Below are 20563 nucleotides of genomic sequence, written 5' to 3' on the forward strand. Positions count from 1 at the left end.
CAGGCCTGGCTGTGTGTGTCCCTAAGCCCGACAGTGTCCCCAGACCTGGCCATGTCCCCGGGCCCGGCGGAGCTCGGGGGGTCCCGCGGCCGCCGCTCCGCCCGCAGCCACCGGAGGGCGCTCGCGCTCCGCGCTCGGCCGCGTCCGGCGGGAACGGGCTGGGGAAATAACGGGGAGAATAATGGGGAAATAATGGGCAGAGAACGGGGGGAAAACGGGGAAATAACGGGGAGGGAACGGAGGGAAAACGGGGGGATAACAGGGAGATAATGGGGGAAGAACGGGAGGAAAACAGGGATATAATAGGGAAATGACGGGGAAATAACGGGAGAATAACAGGGAGAATAACGGGGAAATAACTGGGAGAATAACGGGGGAAGAACAGGGAGAATAATGGGAAAAACACGGGGAAATAACGGGAGAATAACAGGGAAATGACGGGGAGAATAACGGGGAAATAACTGGGAGAATAACGGGGGAAGAACAGGGAGAATAATGGGAAAAACACGGGGAAAGAACGGGGAAATTTCAGGGGAAATTACTAGGGAAATAACAGGGGAATAACGGGGAAATAACGGGGGGAGAAGGGGGAGATAACGGGGGAGTAATAGGAGGGGGAAATGGGAAAATAACAGGGGGAATAATGGGGGAATAATGGGGGAATAACGGTGGAAATAACAAGGGGAGAACAGGGAAAAAAACAGGAGGAATAATGGGGGGAAACAGGGAAATAATGGGGAAATAATAGGGGGAGAAGGGGGAAATAACAGAGGAATAATGGGGGAAATAATGAGAGGAATAATGGGAGAATAACAGAGAAATAACAGGAGGAGAACGGGGGAATAACAGGGAAATAATGGGGAAATAACAGGGGGCATAACAGGGACAGAACGGGGGAATAACGGTGAAATAATGGGGGAAATAATAGGCAAAAGTGCTGGGTGTCACCCAGCAGCTCCCATTCCCACCGAGCTGTGCCAAGTGTTTGCAGTCCCAGTGGAGAGCCAAGGAAACAGGGCTTGACATCATCCAAGCACTCGAGTGAGCCCAAGCGAGAGAGTTCCATGGGATTACAGAGTATCCTGAGCTGGAAGGAACCCACAGGGACCATCCAGCCCAGCTCCTGGCCCTGCACACATCCCCAGGGAACCTGTTCAGGGTCCCACTGCCCTCTCCGTGGTACTCAGTCAAACCCTGCTGACACAGCTCCATGCCAGTTTGGGGGACAGGATGTCAGCTCTGCTGCAAATCAGTGGCTGTTTCCCTTGGGACCCTTTCCAAAAGGCTCTCAACCCTTCACCTTGTTTCTTCTTTGCAAAGTCCTTTTGCTACACACACTTCCAAAGGATCCTGACAAAACAGCCGTGCAAGCCCGAGTGCTGGCCTGAATCAATGTCACTCACTTGTTTACCCTGTGAATGGCCAAAGAGTAGAGGCAAAACCAAAGTGCTCAGTTTGTTTTTGCCTTCTGAGATGTCGATCCAAAGTGAGGAAGAATACCTCTAATTTCCCCACAGGAGGGAAAAACCCACTTGTGCTCCTACCTGCTCCTCAGAAGGGAAAGATTTGTCCCTCTGCCAGGTGCCAAACCCAGCAGGACCCAGTATGACCTCGTGTCCTAGGGCTGTAGCTAACAGGGGCTCCAGTGCTGCTCCAGCAAGTGAGATCCCCTCCTGGGCTTGGAGCTCAGCAAAATAAACACACAGAAAAATAAATACACTGTGAGGCTGAAGAGGCTCTGGCACAGGGTGCCCAGAGAAGCTGTGGCTGCTCCTGGATCCCTGGAAGTGTCCAAGACCAGGCTGAACATTGGGGCTTGGAGCAGCCTGAGACAGTGAAAGGTGTGCCTGCCATGGTAGGTGGCACTGGATGGGCTTTGAGGTCCCTTCCAACACAAATCACTCTGTGATTCCATGATTCCATGTGATAGCTGTGTTTTGGCCCAAAACCCCAAAAAGCAGAAGCACCTGAGTTATTCTGACTTTTATTTCATTGCTTCTTAGTCCACACAGTTGGTATAAAATCAGAAAAGCAAAGCACCAAAAAAAAAAAAAAAAAAAAAAAAAAAAAAAAAAAAGTAGAACCCCCAAAATTAACCAAAAAATTGCAACAGTGTCTGGAGTCCTCAGAGGCAGCCTAGGGTCTGTGCTAGTGCCTGTTCCATTCATGGCCAGACTCGTTGCTGACAGACAGAGGACTCACATCTCGCTCCAGTGCCAGAGCCCCACGGGCTCCAGCCAGAGCTGCTTCTGTTCCTCTGCACCACAGAGGGGAAAAAGGAATCTTGGTTATAAATGCTTTATTAAAAATAATAGTAAGAGCAAATCTAAGTACAAAAGCAGTTATAGCTCATTTATATTACACAGAATTACTTCTCATTTCTAGCTTGGTTGTTTACCTCAAGGTCATTAACTGAATTTCCAGTGACTAAGGTTAAATGGCTTAGCAGGGTAAGGAATGGCAAATAGATAGCACCATTTCATACATCTGGTATTGGATTTCAGGGACAGACTGGGCTGGCTGCTTTCTCAGGGCAGTTTAGCTCCACGGCAAGGACAGAGCACGTTCCAGGCTGGGAGCAGCAGTTCCCAGGCCTCGGCTTGGAAAAGCCCAACCCCGACAGCCGAGCAAGGGAGGACGGCCCAGGCTGGATTGCAGCTCCACCTAAGTGATTTAAAAGCCCAAATTCCCAGTGGGTGTGGTGGCAAGGCAATGGGACTTAGGCAAGTAAGTCATTTAGGCACTTGGGGCAGTCAAAGCCTCTGCTCCGAAATCCTTCAAACCTTTTGGAAGCGTCTCCCGTCAGATCTGGACGTGGCCTTTGGATCACAGCATGTGGCAGGAGCAGGGCCCAGCCCTCCAGCTGCAGGACCAGGCGTGACTGATGCATGCCAGCCTAAAACCAGAGCTGGGGCGTTCTGACAGGGCAACACGGACTGAGACAGGGCAGGAGAGTTCAGCTCAAAGAGGATTTTGCAAGAGAAAAATCACTGCGCTTTTGTTACACTGTTAGGAGTGAGAGTTCCTTAGGCACTTGCTTTAGGCTTTAAAACAGCGCATGGTCAACAGAAGCAAACAAGACTATGTACATATATGTAAAAAGTGTTATAAATAGGTTTTTTAAACCATAGATACTATATACATCTTCAATTAACAAGGAACTCTTTGAGTGCTTCCTCTGGGGGTTGGTTGGGTTGGGTTTGGATGGGAGGGTTTATTCTTTTTTTTTTTTTTTTGTTAATTTTCTTTTCCGTTTTCTCGTCTACTCTCGCCTGCCTCTGTCTCCTGTGAGGCCATCGCCAATGCCCCTGTCACACTGGGCTACGTCCCGCGATGTCACTCGCGCTTCCGCAGGATGACGTAGATGATGCCGCTGGCCAGGGCCAGGGGGAAGGCCAGCCACGCCAGGATGTAGGCAAAGCCGTAGGAGGTGATTTCCGAGGCTTGGTGCCAGTCCGTGTGCCTCACTGTGAAGATGGCAGCGCCACTCATCACACACAGCCCTGCAGGGGAAGCACAGGGGGTATCAGTGATTCCATGCACAGCCTAGGAGCCCAGAGTCACACAGGACAACATCCAACACTAGCATGGGAACTGGCTTGGTTATTGCCCCCTTGGACCCTGTCCCCTGGAAAACTGGGAGTCTTCACATTTGGGGAGGGGATGCTCTGGGCTCTGGCCTGGCTGAAGGCAAGCAGGGATATCTCTGCCATGCCCAGCAAGCAAAGCCAGAGGTTCTGGAGCATCACATGGGCTAATCCATCCCTCAGTCAGCCCGAGGTCCGGGCTGCTGCTCCAGACCAACCCCACTCCCCTGGTGCCCTGCTTAAAACCCTGGGTTGAGCCACTTCCCTGCAGTACTGCAAGAGCTCAGACACAGAGCTGGGCTTTCAGTGCAAGAAGGTTTCTGTGTCACCTCTCTAGGTGATACAAACCACAAACTCAACTGGGCCTCAGGATGCTCTGTCTGTGATCCCCAATCCTTCACAGCTGCACCAGAAGCTCAACTGCAAACTCCATTCCCAGCAAACCCTGCTCCTTGAAAAAACACTGTTCCCTGAAAACCCTAGTCCCCACAAACCCTCTTCCTTGAAACCCCAGCTCCCTGCAAACCCCTCCTCTTCCCTGGCACCTCCTGGCCAGACAGAGCTTGTGCAGGTCCCAGGGGTGTCCAGCCAGGCCCAGCCCTGGTGGGCAGTATTTAAGCTTTGTTGCAAACCCCCCCCATCAGGGGTGGGCACTGTCCAGAGCTCACACAAAGCCACCTCTATTCCTGCCCCAAACAAGCTCTTTGAGTCAATCCCAGCAATTCTATTATCCAGTCGTGGGGCTGTTGTTGGAGCCGAGCTCCGAATCCCCTGCCTGGCCCTCAGGACCACCTACATTTCAGCACCGTGATATTTGAGCTGTAATTCCACTTGACACTGCTCCTTTTGTTTGGGGAAAGTGCACAAGTGGGAATTCACTTCATTAAGGCGCTGCCGGAGCAATTTCCATTCTCCAAGCACGGGAGCCAACTCCCACTGCCCGGCCCATGCAGAGAGCACAGCCATTGTCTGGGGGACAGGGGACAGGCGTGTGGCCACCCGCTCACCTACAGACAGCCACATACAGGGCAATTGTCTGCAGCAGGACTTCGGCCAGCCAGAGGTGATGGCTACAACTGCACTTCTGGGGCACCTGCCCTGCTCTGGGCCTGAGAAAGCGCTGGGCAGGCAGGCCCAGCTGCAGCCAGCTGCCTGCACTGCTGCAAGCAATAATGCACCATCCCTGCAGAGTCTGGCTTCAGGAGCACGCTCCAGCCTTGCTTTGGCAGGTCAGGAGGGCAAACACTTCCTGACATTTGTTCCCAGGGTTTTGTCATGCTGGAGCAGCCCCAGCCCTGCAGAGGAACCAGGCTGGGGCTGTGCAAGCTCCAGGGCAGCCCTGTGAGCCAGGTGCTTGCAAACAGCTGTGGGAAGTGTGGGCAGGCACATCCCTGGAGGCTGAGCCCACCCTCTGCAGCCCACAGGGTGCAGCTCTGGGGTGAAAGGGGTAGGAGAGAAGAGATAAAAGTGATGATGAGAAGGATGCAATAGCTGGGTCAGAGCCCAAGAGGCCCAAACCAATGTCTCTGCCATATTGAGCTATGAGGAGTTATCCATGGATATGCTGGACCTTCCAAGGCTGGAGGGGAGCCTTTGAGGGCCTTTTGATGCCCTTGATCCCATTAGGACAAATCCAGCCAGGCTTTGGGGGTGATTCCAAGCTGTGTGAAGGTGCTGGGGACGATCCTGCCTGGCTGCTACATCACAGACAAAGTGGCCTCACACTTCTCTTCTTGCCCTTCCCTCTCCTCCCTCGTGTCCCTGAGCTGAAGCTACACTGGGCACCAGCCCTGCCCTCCTCCCTGGCTCTCAGGGCAGCACTGCCCAGTTCTGCCACCCAGCAGAGCCCACTGCTCCTGTCCTGGCTCCCCACAAGCAGCAAGGAGACCAGAACAGGCTCAGCTCCTCATCCTCATCATCCTCCAGGTGGGATTTCCTGGCAGTGCTGGCCAGCCATATTCCATTTCCTACCAACAACCCTGACATTTAGGGTCACAAAAATCAAAATTGACCTGAGCCTCCTCCTCCAGCCCTGGCCAGGAAGAACAGCAAGGATGGCCACCAGTGCTCACTTCTGCATGGTCCACCTGGATACAGAGCTCTGCCTACAGGTCCCCCTGGCCATAGGGAATCTTGATGGGATGAGGACACATTTTTTTCTGTCCTTCACACTGGCTGGGCATGGCGTTAACCCATAGCTCAGAGACTGGAGGTCCGTGTCCAACCCTGCATTCCTTCGAGACACCCAGCACAGCTGCAACCCCATTTCCTCCTCCTCCTTCGACAATGAGGACTCACCAGCACTCAGGAGAGAGAAGCCTTTTGCTCCCAGGTCTCTTAGAGAAGCTCTCAGGCAGGTAATTGCATTATTAATGCCCATTTGCCCTCCTTGGCTCCATGACTCTAAGGGGTTTCCATACATATCTTTTTCCAGAGATGGTGAACTGATCTGAACTCCACCTGCACTGTGGCCAAGCAGATCCACTCATCATGGATTTCATCCAAGAAAGGTTAGCTCTGGATTTCTCCAGGGTTTGGGAAGGTCAGTTGCTTAGAGGATGCCCAGACACTGTGTAAACTCAGTGAATGAGTTTTTCCAATGATAAAATAGCAGGACTTCAGGTGACTTCTAGTTTAACATCTAAAGCTCTAGGAAAGACTCAGTCTCCTTCCCAGTCACTTTAATGCAGCCAGGACCTTGAAGCACAATTACATTTTTTAGCCTGAGCTCTTGAAAATCCTCTGCACTGGTTTCATACGTGGAAACATAAATAGAGCCAGTGGCTTTACAGCATCAGTACTTGGGGAACTGCAGCATAGGACATGAGCTGTGGCTCCTTTCCAGCACTGAGTTCTCAAAGAGTTAAAAATAGCAGCTCAGTCCAAGCCAGAGCTCACCCTGCAGCTCCAGGGCTCTGTGCTCATGGGGAAAGCACCAGGCCCCCTCACGACAAGTTTATAAATAGTCACTGAGCTCTTTTTTGCCAAAACAGGATCATCATGACTTTCCCCACCCTGCCAGCAGCTGTGGAAGCCTCACCCAGCCTGGTGAAGTGTCCCAGAGTCAGCATAGCCACCCTGGACACCCAAAATCCCAGCCCGAGCCCTGGGGAACAGGCAGAGCTCTCGTTCCAGCATCCGTGATCATCCCTGTGATCTACTGCCCCCAGCTCTGCCCCAGTGGCTCTGGCACCCTGTCCCTCCAGTGCCTCCCTCGCTGGGGCAGAAACCCTCTTGCACCTTGACTGTGCAACGGCAGAGGAGCCTGGATGCACAGCGGCCCAAGAGCTGGACCCCATTCCAGGCATGTGAGACCTCAACACCCCTGAAGTATCATATCATATCATATCATATCATATCATATCATATCATATCAATCATTTCCCTTCCCTTCCCGCAGCTCCAGGGCCCTTCTGATGTGCCCCAGGAGCTGTTCCCTCCTCACCCTGTCCCTGCTCTCAGCCTAGCCCCGGGTGGCAGTGCCACCGCTCAGCCCCACTCACCCGCCAGGATCTGGAAGACTCCTGTGATGTAGAACCTGCCGCCCTTGGTGAGCGTGAAGAGCTGGCAGAAGAACAGGAACAGCGACAGGACACTGAAGATGACGGAAAGGATCATCATGGCTTGGACAGACTGCAGCCATTCTGGGGACAGACAGAAACACCTCAGCATGAGCACCATGGAGCCCATGGCCTTGCCACCAGCCCCGGGCCACCAGCCCCGGGCCACCAGCCCACCCTGGCTCCCACAGGCTTTGGGAGCAGCTGGGGGCCGTACCCAGCACAGCCCCAGCTGCTGAGATCCCCAGCATAGGCACGCTGCCCTGGGATTTCGGGTGCCATGTGGATGCCATGCATCAGCCAGTGGAATACAAGGGATCACAGGCCTGAGCACTGCCTCGGGTGCATTTACCACAAAACAGAGACAAAAAGCAAAAAGCAGACAGAGCTTCTCCCCCAGCTCTGTGCCAGGCCCTGGCTGTTCAGCTGTGCTGCAAACACCAAAGCCATGTTCAACAAGCCCTGGGACAGCGCGCTGGCCAAGCTCCGAGGGCAAAGAAATACACGGGAATGAAAACACCCTCTGCCCCTGTGGAGTTGAGCCTTTTGGAAGCCCTCCCCAGCTGCCAAATGCAGCTGTGTCCCAGAGCAGATCAGTTAAACCAACCCGTGTGAGTCACTGCTCAGCTATTTCCAGGCTTAGTGGGTGTGTAACTCCCCACGTAAAAAAAAATATAAATAAACAAGCAAAATGCAGCTCCATGCCATGAGCTGCTGCAGCTTGACAGAAAGAAGCAGTGCTCATGGATACCTTTGCCTTCCCCTTTCCTTACAAAGTTTGAGATCAAAATGCAAGACTCAGTACAGGTAAACTGAGGCACAAACCACCCAGTGAAAGGCAGAAAAATCTTGCTAGGGACTGAATCCTCAGATGGGATTAGGCAGCACTGAAGCCTCAGACTCAGTCCCATGTTCCTGCCACAGTATTACTCCCACAAATTTCAGTCCTGAATCAGCTCTCAGCAGCAAATGGCTGAAATGGAGCAAAACTTCCAAACAAAGCTGCCCTTCAGCTCAGCCACCTCTGACCTTGGAGCAGCAAATGAGGTAGCTGAGACTGTCCAGGGCAGCATGTGCCCCAGAGAAGTGACCACACTGAGTCCCCATCAAATCTCTGAGAGATGCACTCTGGAAGGGCAGAATGGAGTTTGGACCTGAGAGTGAGCACAGCCTCCAGCTGGGATGGCAGTGATGGTCCATGGGCACTCCCAGCAAATCCACAACTGCAGTGCCACTCAGTCACATCTCTGGGTTTGACTTTGGACCAGAATTTCTACCCCTTGTCTTTGCCTCTTGTCTCTGGATGTTCAGGCAATGGAGCAGATGAAGTCCATGCTCCCAAAGCTCTGGAACAAACCAGAGCAGTGCCGGCTTCTCACAGCCAGCCTGGTACTTCCCCTCCCTGCCACACTTCCTATTTCAAACCACTCCCAGCTGCTGCTATTCCTTAGGAAGGAACAGCTATTGCTTCTTCCAGAAATCCCAGCATGGATTTCACTGCAATGTGCACACAAAATATCCAGTGTATTTCCCCTAGCTCAGGTATCTGGGCAGGGAAACACCCCCTGCCTCAGCCCCACCTGCCCATTCAGCTCTGGCTGTCCACCAATGGGAAACGGGATGAGGCAGCTCCAGCACCACCAAAATCATCATAAATCCTTGCTCAAATCAGACCAGAGAAGTGGTTGCAATGCAGCTGCTGAACTGCACCTCCTTCCATTCTTCAGCACATACAGGGCTCCCATCCCAGCCCAGGGAAGCTAAGCTCTCCTCTCACCCCTTCCCAAGTGCTGAAGCTGTGTCCAGCTCCGGCACTGGCTGAACCAAAGCCAAGCCCTGCAGTTTCATCCAGGACCAGAAAGCCAAATCTTTTGTGATTGCAAAGGCCACAGGATCCAGCCTGAGAGGAGCCCTTTCTGCTGGGAGGTGGATGCTCCCACTGCTGGTTATTTTAGGAGAGGGCTGTCTAGACAGAAAGCTGAGCTGAGCTGAGCTGCCCTTTAATTGCATCCGCCTCCCCTGCCTGGTTTTTGGTTCTGAATGCAAATGATTTATAGGAGCTTTGCAAAATCCCATTGTAATCAAGAGCCATGTCAGAGGCAGAGAAAGGAGCGCTGAGTGGGGAGCCCACCGTGGCTGGAGGGTTTGGGCAGCCAGCCTGGGAGCAGAGAAATTGGGAGATGATCCCACAGAGCAGAGCTCCGGGCCGGCTCACATCCAGCCCTTTGCTGACTGTTGCTGGCCTCCTTTGTGAAAACAAAGGGCAGGATCCCAGCCCAGGACTGAGACCCACAAGAGCGAGTTCCAGAGCTCCATTAACTCCATGCCAGCTGCCCACAGACTCCGGGCTGGATTAGGACACCTAATTGCCTTTAATACATTTAAAATCACCCCTGTAACTGCAGGTAGAGTTTTTACCTTCTCAGCCCCACATGCCTTTAACCCCTTGGCTGTTAGTGCTGTGTCCAGCCCTCAGGATTCCAAACACAGCAAGTTTCCCGGAGCTGCAGCAGGGCTGTCAGCACTGTTTACTCCCAGGCTGTTATTTGTAGTTTCCCCTGGGCAGTGAGCTGGTTATCCCATTTTCCCCTGCATCTCTTCAGCTCTGTGTTTGTATCTTTGTTCTTCAGGAGGAAGAAGAAAAGGAAACAGTGTGGAAACAGATAACACCCTGCACGCTGCTTCCGGAGACGACCCGGCAGGAGTGGGTTTAGAGCCCTTTCAGACAGCCAAAGACAAAGCAAGAAGTTTTTACAAAACAAATTTGAATTTTCCTTTAAGTTCTGCAAGACCTGATGTGCTCACAGCACTGCTTACAACAGCAAGGAGAAGACTTCAGCCCTGGGATGATAAAGACCCTGTTTCACTGCCCCAAAATCCAGCATGAAAGAAAGAAACCCAGAGCAGAAATTTGAACCCAGAGTAGAAATTGCAGATGAATCTCCCAGGCAGACAGCAGAGCCCCAGCCCTGCTTGCAGGGACGTTTTATGCCCTGACAGGACTGACAGGGCAGGGGAAAAAATTGCCCTTAGCCAGAAGCAGAAGCCTTGAAGGACAGGAATTGCCTCCCCAGGGTTTACTTCACACCCCCACAACCTCTTTGGCCCCAGCCAAGGAGGAAAATTGAAGTGCACACTGAAGACACTTACTTGACCACTCAGCTTATCCACTGCTGTGAGAACTCCCTAAATTAGTGCTGTGCATTAAAAACCTTGCCGTGCTGGGATCTGCAGCTGATGGGAATGTTTGGCAGATGGAGTTTTTTCCCTTTGCCAAGTGTGTACGCTCTGTACATTTAAAAAGCAACCACTTCTAGGGAAGAAAACATCCATTAAGGAGGTAATGGTAGTATATGATACAACCAAAACTGGAGGGAGGGAAATTCATGCCCCCAGCTGTAAAACCTGCTGCTTCCATGCTCCAAGTTAAATCTCAGCAGGGTCAGGAGCAGCACAGGAACAGAGGCGCCAGCCCAGGGCTTCCAGGAAAAACACATTTTCTGAGCAGAGTTTTCCCAGGGCACACTCTCAGGTGTTAAGGCCTGACCAAGATCTTGAGCCCAGCTTACATCCTTCCCTCTGAAGTGGCCAGGTTGCAGCAAAACACTAGGACTTGGAGTGGTTTCAATGGTGAAACACCCTGAGGATGGTTGGAAAAGGGTGAACTGGAGATGCAGAAACAACAGCTCAGCTGCAGCACTCTCTGGGCTGCACCTCAGACACAGGTCTCTTGAAACCACAGGATCAGAAAAGCTTAGGTGCCTGTGGTGCTGCTCTGCACAGCCCAAAAGCCCCCATTGCCCCGACCCTCAGCCCAGGGCTGCAGGGAGACTTCTACTGCAGGGACACCTCTCCTGCAGGGGACACTTCTCCTGCAATGACACCTTTCCTCCTGGGGACACCTCTCCTGCAATGACACCTCTCCTCCTGGGGACCTTCTCCTCCTGGGGACACTTCTCCTGCTGGGAACACCTCTTCTGTTGGGGACATTTCTCCTGCAATGACACCTCTCCTCCTAGGGACACCTCTCCTTAAGGGACACATCCTCCCCATCTGTCCAACTGAGCAGTGTGTTGTCCCAGGAAAAAGCCAGGGAGAATCCAGCTCCACTGCAGCTTTCTTCTGCTGTGGCCCAACCTCCCACTGCCACATTTCCAGCTGGTGCTGCCAGATGCTCAAGGCAGGAGCAGCAGGACTGGCACCCAACAGCTACTCCTTTCTAATCCTCCCCTCTCCATCCCCTGGGAATGCCTACACTGTGTTGGATCGAGGTATTCCTGGGAATCCCACTGGCACAGGGGGATTCTAATGAGCTCCCAAGGTGTTTGTGAGGGCCAGGGGGTGAGCAGGAGGGAAACCCTGGGGCTGCAGGGAGGCACTGACTGAACACAGCGCTCCGAGTTCTGTCCAAGGCCTCCTGCTCCTCTTCTGCAGCTCCTTCAGATGGAGATGAGCCCCTCAAATCTCCTCTCCTCTCCTCTCCAGTCCATGAAGCCAGGACATGCAGAGCTCTCCAGAGCTGCCACACTCCAACATCCCATCAGAGCTCACATCCCTCAGAGGCCACTCCTGATGCAGCTGGAGCAGCAGGAAGCTGCTGGCACCACGAGAAACTCCTGCTAACAGCTCCACAAAGCCCAAGGCAGCTCCTTTCCCAGACCCTTGGTGCGATGGCTCTGACTTCCTGCTGGCCTGTGCTGAGGTGGCAGGTCCATCATTCCATGCCCAGATCCTCCCAAGGACTCCAGTGCCAGCTCCCAGTGAGGTCCAGTCCAGGCAGCAGGAGCAGGAGTGGGCAGCAGTGGGGCCTTGGCCACAGACCTGGTGCAGGGTCACTCAGCCTGTGCCCACAGGGACATCCCAGAGCCTCATCAAGGCAAAAAAATGTTGGTTGAAGGTTTTTCCAGCACTGCACTCTGCAGGGGATTACCCCACCCTTTCTTCTGATTTGACAGTCATCGTTTGCCCACATGTTGCCTTCGTCCTCCCATTCTTTTGTGGGCCAGAACACAAATATGGCAGGGAAGGTTGTCTGACCTCACTTGTCACAGAAGAAATGGGAGCCAAAGACATCTGGAGCAGCTGAGAAAAAAATTGCACTAGTTCCCAACCTCTCCTTTTCAAATTGCTCTTCGTAAGAAGAACAACAATAAAAAATGGTTTTAAGCAGAGAAAAATCTCTCTCATATTGAGGACAAGAAAATTATGGAACAAACTGATCTGAAATATAAAATATTCTCTTGGAATAGGAGATTTTTAGGTTTTAGGAGTAAATTCTTTACTCAGAGGGTGGGCAGGCCCTGGCACAGGGTACCCAGAGCAGCTGTGGCTGCCCCTGGATCCCTGGCAGTATCCAAGACCAGGCTGGATGGGGTTGGAGCAGCCTGGGACAGTGAAGGTGTCCCTGCCATGGCAGGGGTGGCACTGGGTGATCTTTAAGCTCCCTCCCAACCCAAACCATTCTGGGATCCTGTGAATGCCCCTCAACTGATTCCAGAACACCAAAGGATGAGTTGCAGTCCCTCGGAGATGGCAGAGAGGGTCAGCCCTGCCGAGTTAAGCCAGTGCCACCTGTTATTAATAACGTTAATAAAATCTGCTCTGGGCAACCACCCAGGCTTTGCTGGTGGCCATCACATCAGCAGATTAGCAGGGGCATCACAGGGCCCCCAGCACTCAAGTGAGTGGGAATTGGCAGCCAGGCATTTCCCAAGGTTTAGGGGTTTCTTTTCTCTTTAAAACAGCCCCAAAACACCATCCTGCCTGCAAACAAGCCAGCCACAGGAGAAACTGTGAGAAAACAACAGGAGAAACGTCTCCTGCCATTACAGAATGATGTTGGGATCTCCATGGATGGCCCCGTTGCCTTTCAGCACTCACACCACAAACAGAGTAGAATGCAGTAGAAGTGTTCTTTGCTGCACAGAACATTCTGCTGCAGAAAGAAAAGGCCATTTTTGGAGGAAAAAATATCCCTGTCTGGAAATCTGGGATGGAATCTCCTCGAGAGCACTTGCTGGGCCCAGCCACGGGGCCGCACAGCCAGGCTGGCACACGGCCCTGCCGACCCACAGTCCCGGGATTCAGAGCTGAATTCCTGAGATAAGTCTTTTCCAGGAATGTCTGACAGTGCAAACGAAGCAAAGATTGCAACATTTTTTCCATAGTTCCTGGCCTCTTGAAGAAAAAAAAGCATTATCTAACAGCAGATGCAAAAATCAAAGCAACAAGCAGGCGGTTGTACACGGAGAGGGAGTGGGAATGTGCCCTGGGCTCCTGCTGGGATGGCTCAGCCCTCACACACACCGAGGAATTTGGGAAGTGGGAGCTCAGCCCCATCAAGGCCAGTCCAGCCTGTGCCCAGGGGCTGCTGGTGCCCCAAATCCACACCTGGGCAGTGCTGTGCTCAGCCCTGGCGCTGCTTTGCTGCTTGCTCCATCTGCATGGGATGATCTGTAGGATGAGGAGCACAGCCCAGAACCTGCCCCAGGGTGAAATGAAAGCAAATCCTGCTGGCACCTGGATTTAAAAGTTCTGCCTCTTGTTGGGCATCCACACAAAGGTCACTAAGAAAAGGGTCCCTGTGGGACAGGACAGGAGAGGCTCAGCAAAGTCCCACTCCATGATGAACGCAGGTGACCCAGCACCATCTAATTCCCAAATTCCACTCACTGAGCCACATTGCTTTTTGAAAAGAGAAGTAACCACATCCCAGAGGCCACCATGATGGCCAGAGCAAAAGCTGCCCCTGTGTAAAGACGGAAAGTTCTGCCAAAATTCCCAACAAGGATTCCTTGCTGTTTCCCCAGAGCACCTTGGCACTCCAGGATTAGCAATCAGTACCATCCTAGGCACAGGGAAATTAATTTTTATGGTTCTCTGGAGCCCACTGCAGCACAGCCTCTGCTCTGAGAGGTGTGACCAAGGATGGCTTGTGGTATTTGTGTGGAATCATTCCTAATTTTGAAATCAAGCATACTCCTAGGAAAGGGGTGTGATGATGAGGCAGCAGACAAGCATGAGCCTTGGAGGTGGTTCCGCCAGGATCCTTGCCCTGTGACCTCACTGCTGCTCCAAAGAGGGGCTGACAGCAGCTCCTGGCAGTGGTGACAGGGGAGGGAGGCAGCAGGACCTGCTGGAAAGGAGATCATGTGGCGTTTTTGTTGTTTTTACAAACAGACCTTAAAAGCCCTACATAAGGCCAGGAAATATCCTTTGATTTTATGTTCCTACAGCAGTGGTGGGCTCTGGACCCTGCATCCAGGGTGCCACAAGATGAAGATAGGTCCTCAACAGCACTGCTCCCACACCCTGGCTGCAGGGTGAATGGGGCACAGGCTTTTGTCCAAGCAAAACCCCCTTCTCCTGATGCCAGAGCAGAACCTTTGGACATGTGAGAGCTGTCAAAGAGCTGCTTAAGCCTTGAGCGTGGTGAATTTCTACTCAAAGAGCAGCCCACTGGGGCACTTCATCCTGGAATCCCAGAATGGCTGGTGTTGGATGGGATGATCCCACCTGCCATGGGCAGGGACACCTTCCACTGAATCAGGGCTATCAACCAACTCAGCTGCTCAGCTGCATTTTCAACAGGATCATCTTGATTATCATCCTTTAATGATGAAAAAACAGCACTGGAAAGGCTCCAGCAGCCCTGGGAACAGACAATGGACACTCCCAGCATGCAGCAGGACCGTCAGGTGTGCAGAAACTACCCAACCACAGTTTGGACAAGGCCCTCTGAGCACTGACAGCCCCGACAGAGCATCCTGTAAACATCCAGAAAGAGCAGTGCAGCTTTGAAAAGCGAAAGATTTGGGGAGGCTTTAGAGTGCTGGGCTCTGGGATTCCTGGGGGCAAGCACTGCCTTTCATGACAATGAGGGCTCAGCAGTTTTGGAGCTCGCATGACTGGCCCTGAAGCGGGGCTGCCTACGCTGCAATAGCCAGCCCAGCCAGCCTGCTGCGGGACTGCTCCAGAAGGTTCCCGGCCCGGGATGCGATCCAGCCGCTCCCCGGCTGGCCCGGGCACCACCAGGCGTCAGCAGAGACCAGCGCTGGGATGGGAGCAGCCCTGCCCGCGGAGCCAGAGCCCGGGCACACGCGGGCACAGTGAGGAGGGTGGGACACAGCAGCGGCATGGCCTCCCCACATGGTTAACACCAGAGGGTCGCTCCCAAAGCCTGGGGATTCTGATCGGAATCTCCAAAAACCCTCTCAATAGCCTCCGTTCGCTGAGGGACCCTCGGAAGTATTTCATGCTCCCTGTGTGCCTATGTCCCCCTCTCCAGGGCCACATGGCATCGCTCTGCTCCTACCCAGGCCAGTGCTCCCAGCACAGCGTAACTGTGTCCCAGGGACAGCGGTGGCATTGGCAGCTGCTGGCACTGGGGGTTGCACTGAGACAATCTGCTTCCCCAGGAAAGCAAAAACCAGGTTAACGAAACAAATGCTGACCCCAGCACCACTGACATTAGCTCTATCTTCCAGGGAAACTGAGGCACAGGCTTGCCCAGCTCTCTGACATGGATTTTGAATTCCCGATGCCACTGGTCACCCTGGAATTGGCATGTCACGGTGTCTCAGCACACTCTCCTCCCCTGCTGACCTCAGCCAACAGCTCAGGAGTGATGTCACTGAGTGTGACATCAGCCTTCACCAGTTGGTCCCGTGGGGGTTGTTCAGTCCCCGGGCTGTGCAGGTGCACAGGATGAACGGGCCAAGCACTCAGCACAACCCCACAGCAAACCCCACGGCCAAGGCTGGGCCCAAATCTCAGCCTGTGCCCACAGCAAAACACAGGAAGACTTCCAGGTAGGGAACAGGTGTCCTCTGGAGACAGTGTCCACAGGGCCCCGTGTGCATCCTTCAAACTCCTCACAAGCAGAGCAACAGGGAGCTGTGCCAAAAAGAGCCCCACAGCCTCCAGCAGGGTGACAGGCGCCCAGCAACCCTGCCCCAAGGAACACCTTGTGTTTGTACTAGTAACAGATCTCCAAAAGCGCTCGAGCCGTCACCACCAGTGCAGCTGAGGGTGTCACCCTGCCCTGGTGCTGCCAGGAGCTGGCCCTCAGCCCGAAGGCAGCCGGGCAGAAACATGGGCAGCAGGTCTAGTCCTCGTTCTAAACCCCATCACAGCTTCAGGGACTAGGAGGGGGAGCAATCCCCCACTGCCGGGCCAGCCCCGTATCCCCACAGTGGGACACAGCAGAGCCGCGCTCCTCCAGCGAGGGACACAGCAGAGCAGGCAAGGGCGTGGGGTGGACGCAGGAAAATCCAAGAAGGAATCCCAAATAATCCGCATGGGAAAATCCCTGTTGATTCCATAGGAGCCGGCAGGAGAACGAAAGCGGTGGGCGGGAGCACACCTGATCCCAGGGCACAGCCCTGATCCGGGGGGACACAGCCCCCATCCCGCGGGCCACACCCTCATCCTGGAGGCACTCACCGTTGGTGGAGGATGCCTGGCAGTGGAACAAGATTCCGGAGCTGCAGTTCTGCCACAGGTCTGCCGTGTGCTCGCCATTCACCAGCCATTGCTGCGGGACAGACAAGCCCGTGAGCAGGGCCCGGGGAGGAGCATTCACCCGTGGTGTGTCCCCCCAGGGTCTGACACGGAGCACCTTCAGCCCCGCACGTGCCTACCCGACCAGGCGCTCCCAGGGACACGCTTGTCTCAGAAAGGGGTTTGGAAAGTAAATCACGATATTTGCCCTTAACTGCTCTAGCCCCAGAAGCACAGGAACAGAAGCTCTTTATGCTCTTTAAACACGGAGCGAGTCCCGCGGGGCCGAGCTTCCCTCCCCTCGCCGGCCTCGCCCGCTGCCTGGCCGGGATATTTGAATGCTTCCACGTGATTCCTAACGGCTCGGAAGATTTTTGTAACGTTTTCCATTACTATTTCCACACAAAAAAAAAAAAAACCAAAAAAAAAAAAAAACCAAAAAAAAAAAACACCACGGGAAAGAAGCCCCTGGTGAAGCAAGCTTGGAAGTCACCAGCTCCACAGAACAGCCGCTTTAAAGCCAACTCAAAGCTCTCCCCGAGCAGCTGACGTGTTCACTGGGCTGCAGCCCCGGGACAGTGCTGGGAAGCCTCTGTGCAGCATCCAGCCCTCGCTCCTGCCGCTGCTCACACAGATTCAGTCTTGGAAGTTGCGTTAGGAAAAAGAGGCTGTGCCTTATTCCAAGCCGCAAAGGACGAGAGCTGGGAGCAGAACTGCTGTGCTGAGGAGTCCGTGCCCAGCCAGCCCCTTTTAGGGGTTTTGCTCAGATTGGCTCTTCCGGTCCTGTTCGTGAAGCTCAATAACAGGTGGAGTCCCTTATGAAAGGGGAGAGCAGCATCACCCCAAAGGAGGGGATTTTGGGTGCTCCGAGGCTGCTCCTTGATGTGAACCAACATGGGGAGGTTGAGGCGGATGGTTTCCAACAGCCCTCGTGCCTCTGTAACAACGTGGATGCCCTGGGCACCCACCACAGAACACAGCCAAGCTTTCCCTGACAGCACAAACTCCCAAATCCTGCTGTTACTGAGACCAGCAACCAGCCAGTAAAGGCTTCCTGCTGCTAACAGCCAGGCTGTAAAACCAGATATAAATAAAAATAACTCCTGCTCGTGCCACGCCATGTCCCTGCCTCGGGAAAGCCCGGAGCAGGGAAAACCCGTACTCACACTAACGATGGTGGAGACGAAGAGCAGCACCAGCACGGTGACGTGGAGCACGATGATCCCCAGCAGCAAGAGCAGCATCTTGGCAGTGGTGGAGGGCAGAGCTGCAGCGGGACAGGGATGATGCTGGATGTATGTGTGTGCGTGTGTCTGTCCGTGCGCCTGTTCGGGGGCAGTAGGAACGCTCCGCTTTGCCCCGCCCAGCGCGGAGATGCTGCTGGGGCACTGCCCGGCGCCCGGGTTCCCTCCATGGGCCCCGCCGACGGAGAAGGGTCCGAACCGTCTGCTCGCTCCCCGATGTCCCCCGGGGGTCCCCCGAGCCCATTCTCCCTCTCCCACCGAGGGAGCTCCTCCCAGTCCCTCCCTGGGGACCTTCAAAGGGGGGCGGTTCCCCAAGGGGGCATCCCCAGCCCCTCTTCCCGAGAGGGGTCCAATCCCCCTCTCCAACAGGAATGTACTCCCCGCCCCAGCTGAGGGCTCGGTCTCGGCGCATCACACCCGAGGGGCTGCCCTGGCCCCACTCCGCAGGGAAAGGAGGGCGGAGGTGCCTTGCCCACCCACCCATGGGAGCAGTGTGGGTGATTCTGTCGGCCCCCACCCCAGGGGGAATTTTACCGGGCTTATCTGCTCTGGTGACCCCCGGGGAGAGAGCAGGGAGCGGGGAGCAGGGATGGCAGCCCCTGCCCCTTCCAGCCCTCGGCCCCTCTTCTGCGGAGGTGCCCTCAGCCCATCTCCCCTCGTCTCCCCCAGCCGACACTCTCCTGGACCCTCTCCCGAGCTGGGGGTGAATTTCCCCAGCCCATCTGCCCCTCGGTGAAGAGGGGAGGGGGCTGCGCTGACCCCTCTCCTTAAAGAAGCCCCAGCGCGGAGCTGCTCCTCCCTCCCCCTCGGCTGCCAGCCCCTGGCGGGTCTCTCCAGCCCGTGAGCACCCAGTGTGGCCGCTTCCCCGGCGGGGACGGGCGCTGCGTACTCACATCGCGGCGGAGCGGAGCGCGCTGGCGGCAGCGGAGCGGGCGCGGAGCGGAGCGGGCGGCGGTGCTGTCAAGGTTCCCCTTTAACCGGGGCCACCGCCCCGTTTGCGTCTGCGGCACGGGGAGGGCTCAGCCGCCGCCCTCCGCCCTCCTATAAACGGGGCAGAGCCTCGCCCGGCCTTGGCCCCGCCGCCCCCTCCCGGGACACGGCTAAGAACCACTCACGGAGCCGACGCTGTCCCCGGGACACGGCTCCCGAGCTGCTCCCGCCCGACAGCGAGGAGATTTGAGCGGGGACAAGGGACGGGCACCGCGTTCTCCTGAGCCCCCGCTGCCCAGGCAGCCGTGAAGCAAGGCGGGGCAGAGGTGGTCATGCCCCGCTCTCCGAGCAGCCCCCCGTGGGTGGGGGATGTCCCAAGGCGTGGGCCCCGGCGTGTCCTGAGCAAGACCGGCCGGTGCCCGGAGAGGACAGAGCTCTCCACGTCGGGGGTCCCCTCACCCCGGCCCAAGGCATTTGTGTAGCCCTGGGCAGGATCTGTGGCACAAGATTTGGGGAATGAACATCTGGCTGAGCTGAAGGGATTCTAGCACTTGAAGTCGACCTTTTTTAGAACTTGAAAGCCAAATTAGGTAGGGGCAAGGAATGGAGTGCCAGGACACAGGGAATGGCTTCCCACTGCCAGAGGACAGGGATGGATGGGATACTGAGGAGAAATTCTTCCCTGTGAGGGTGCCCAGAGCAGCTGTGGCTGCCCCTGGATTCCTGGCAGTGCCCAAGGCCAGGTTGGACATCGGGACTTGGAGCAGCCTGGTACAGTGGAAGGTGCCCTTGCCATGGCAGGGGTGGCATTGGATAGCTTTGAGGTCGTTTCCAACTCAAACTAGTCTGGGATTCTCTGACTCGGGTGCTCGGGAATGAAGGGGTGGCTGTGCTGCCGCCCTCGTTTATTCTGCAGCACAACCAATCTGTTCAAACACCCCCCGCTCCCCACAGAGTCCACCCTCAGCTCCCAAATAATTACTCCAGGAAACCTGCACGCTCCTGAGCATTAGCGCCAATCTCCCATCACTTCCCCTCTCCCCGCACCAGCTCCAGACTCGTCCCGCATTGTTGCACAAACGAGGGAATTCGGCATCCAGCCACCGGGGCTGTAAAATCTTGGGAGAAGGGAGTTGGGGAAGCGTGCTTGGCTCTTCTCTCCTGGCAAGCAGAGCCGTGTTCTCGCAGCACGGGCTCCTCACACTCACGGAAGGGGACCCAGCACAGGCTGCAGCCAGCGAGTGGGAGTGGAGCTGAGAGCAGCCGGGGGGTCGGGGGAGAGAGGCAGCGGCTGAAACGAGATTCCAAAGGATGCGATTTTCCTTCCCCACCAAAAAATCCCGCCAATTCCTCTGCTGCTACCATCCCTCTGCGCCCAGTGGCTCCTACCAATGCCATCCAGAGGACTGAAACACCCGCGCCACCATCAGAACATTCCTGGCTAACGAGGCTGACTGGGCCGGGTGCCTGAAGGAGCCCCCGCGCTCGGGGCTGAGAGAGAAAGGTCTTGTCTCCAGGGCTGCGATCCAGGCTCTGGTAAAGACTGGATCTGATTCTCTGATCTGGGTTTGCGGGTCTGAGATCTCGGCTGCTGTTTCTCGACAAAACATCCGACCTGTTCCCTGGAGCAGAGAGGGATGCACTGTGGGGGAAGGCTTTGGGAGGTGTGGGGGTCACAGACAGCTCCCGAGCTCCTCCGCGAGTGCGGGACAGCAAAACCGCCCCAGCTCCGCTTCTGAAA

General features: G+C 55.1%; 1 protein-coding gene across 2 annotated transcripts; it reads right to left on the bottom strand.

Annotated features, from left to right (window-relative positions):
• Window positions 1-1968: 1968 nt before the first annotated feature.
• Window positions 1969-18874, bottom strand: PMP22 (peripheral myelin protein 22). Of its 2 annotated transcripts, none has more exons than XM_033077123.1 (5): window positions 18786-18874; window positions 17815-17915; window positions 16592-16682; window positions 7091-7231; window positions 1969-3503 (listed from the first exon to the last, which is right to left on the bottom strand). In XM_033077123.1, the coding sequence occupies exons 2-5, from the start codon at window positions 17890-17892 to the stop codon at window positions 3337-3339; spliced, it is 477 nt and encodes a 158-aa protein (XP_032933014.1). In that variant the 5' UTR covers window positions 17893-17915; window positions 18786-18874; the 3' UTR covers window positions 1969-3336. The 2 variants fall into 2 exon arrangements, with proteins under 2 accessions (XP_032933014.1, XP_032933015.1); XM_033077124.2 differs by lacking the exon at window positions 18786-18874 and adding an exon at window positions 18427-18502.
• Between the last annotated feature and the right edge of the window lie 1689 nt (window positions 18875-20563).

This window comes from Catharus ustulatus, chromosome 20, assembly GCF_009819885.2.
Source record: "Catharus ustulatus isolate bCatUst1 chromosome 20, bCatUst1.pri.v2, whole genome shotgun sequence".
Classification (NCBI taxonomy): domain Eukaryota; kingdom Metazoa; phylum Chordata; class Aves; order Passeriformes; family Turdidae; genus Catharus; species Catharus ustulatus.

What these genes read in the sequence shown, in the direction of transcription:
- PMP22 (XM_033077123.1), bottom strand. Translation starts at nt 17,892, where the DNA reads ATGCTGCTCTTGCTGCTGGGGATCATCGTGCTCCACGTCACCGTGCTG. An exon ending in TCGTCTCCACCATCGTTAGT is followed by an intron (nt 16,683 to 17,814) that starts GTGAGTACGGGT and finishes TCTGTCCCGCAG; the next exon opens with CAATGGCTGGTGAATGGCGA. An exon ending in AGTCTTCCAGATCCTGGCGG is followed by an intron (nt 3,504 to 7,090) that starts GTGAGTGGGGCT and finishes CTTCCCCTGCAG; the next exon opens with GGCTGTGTGTGATGAGTGGC.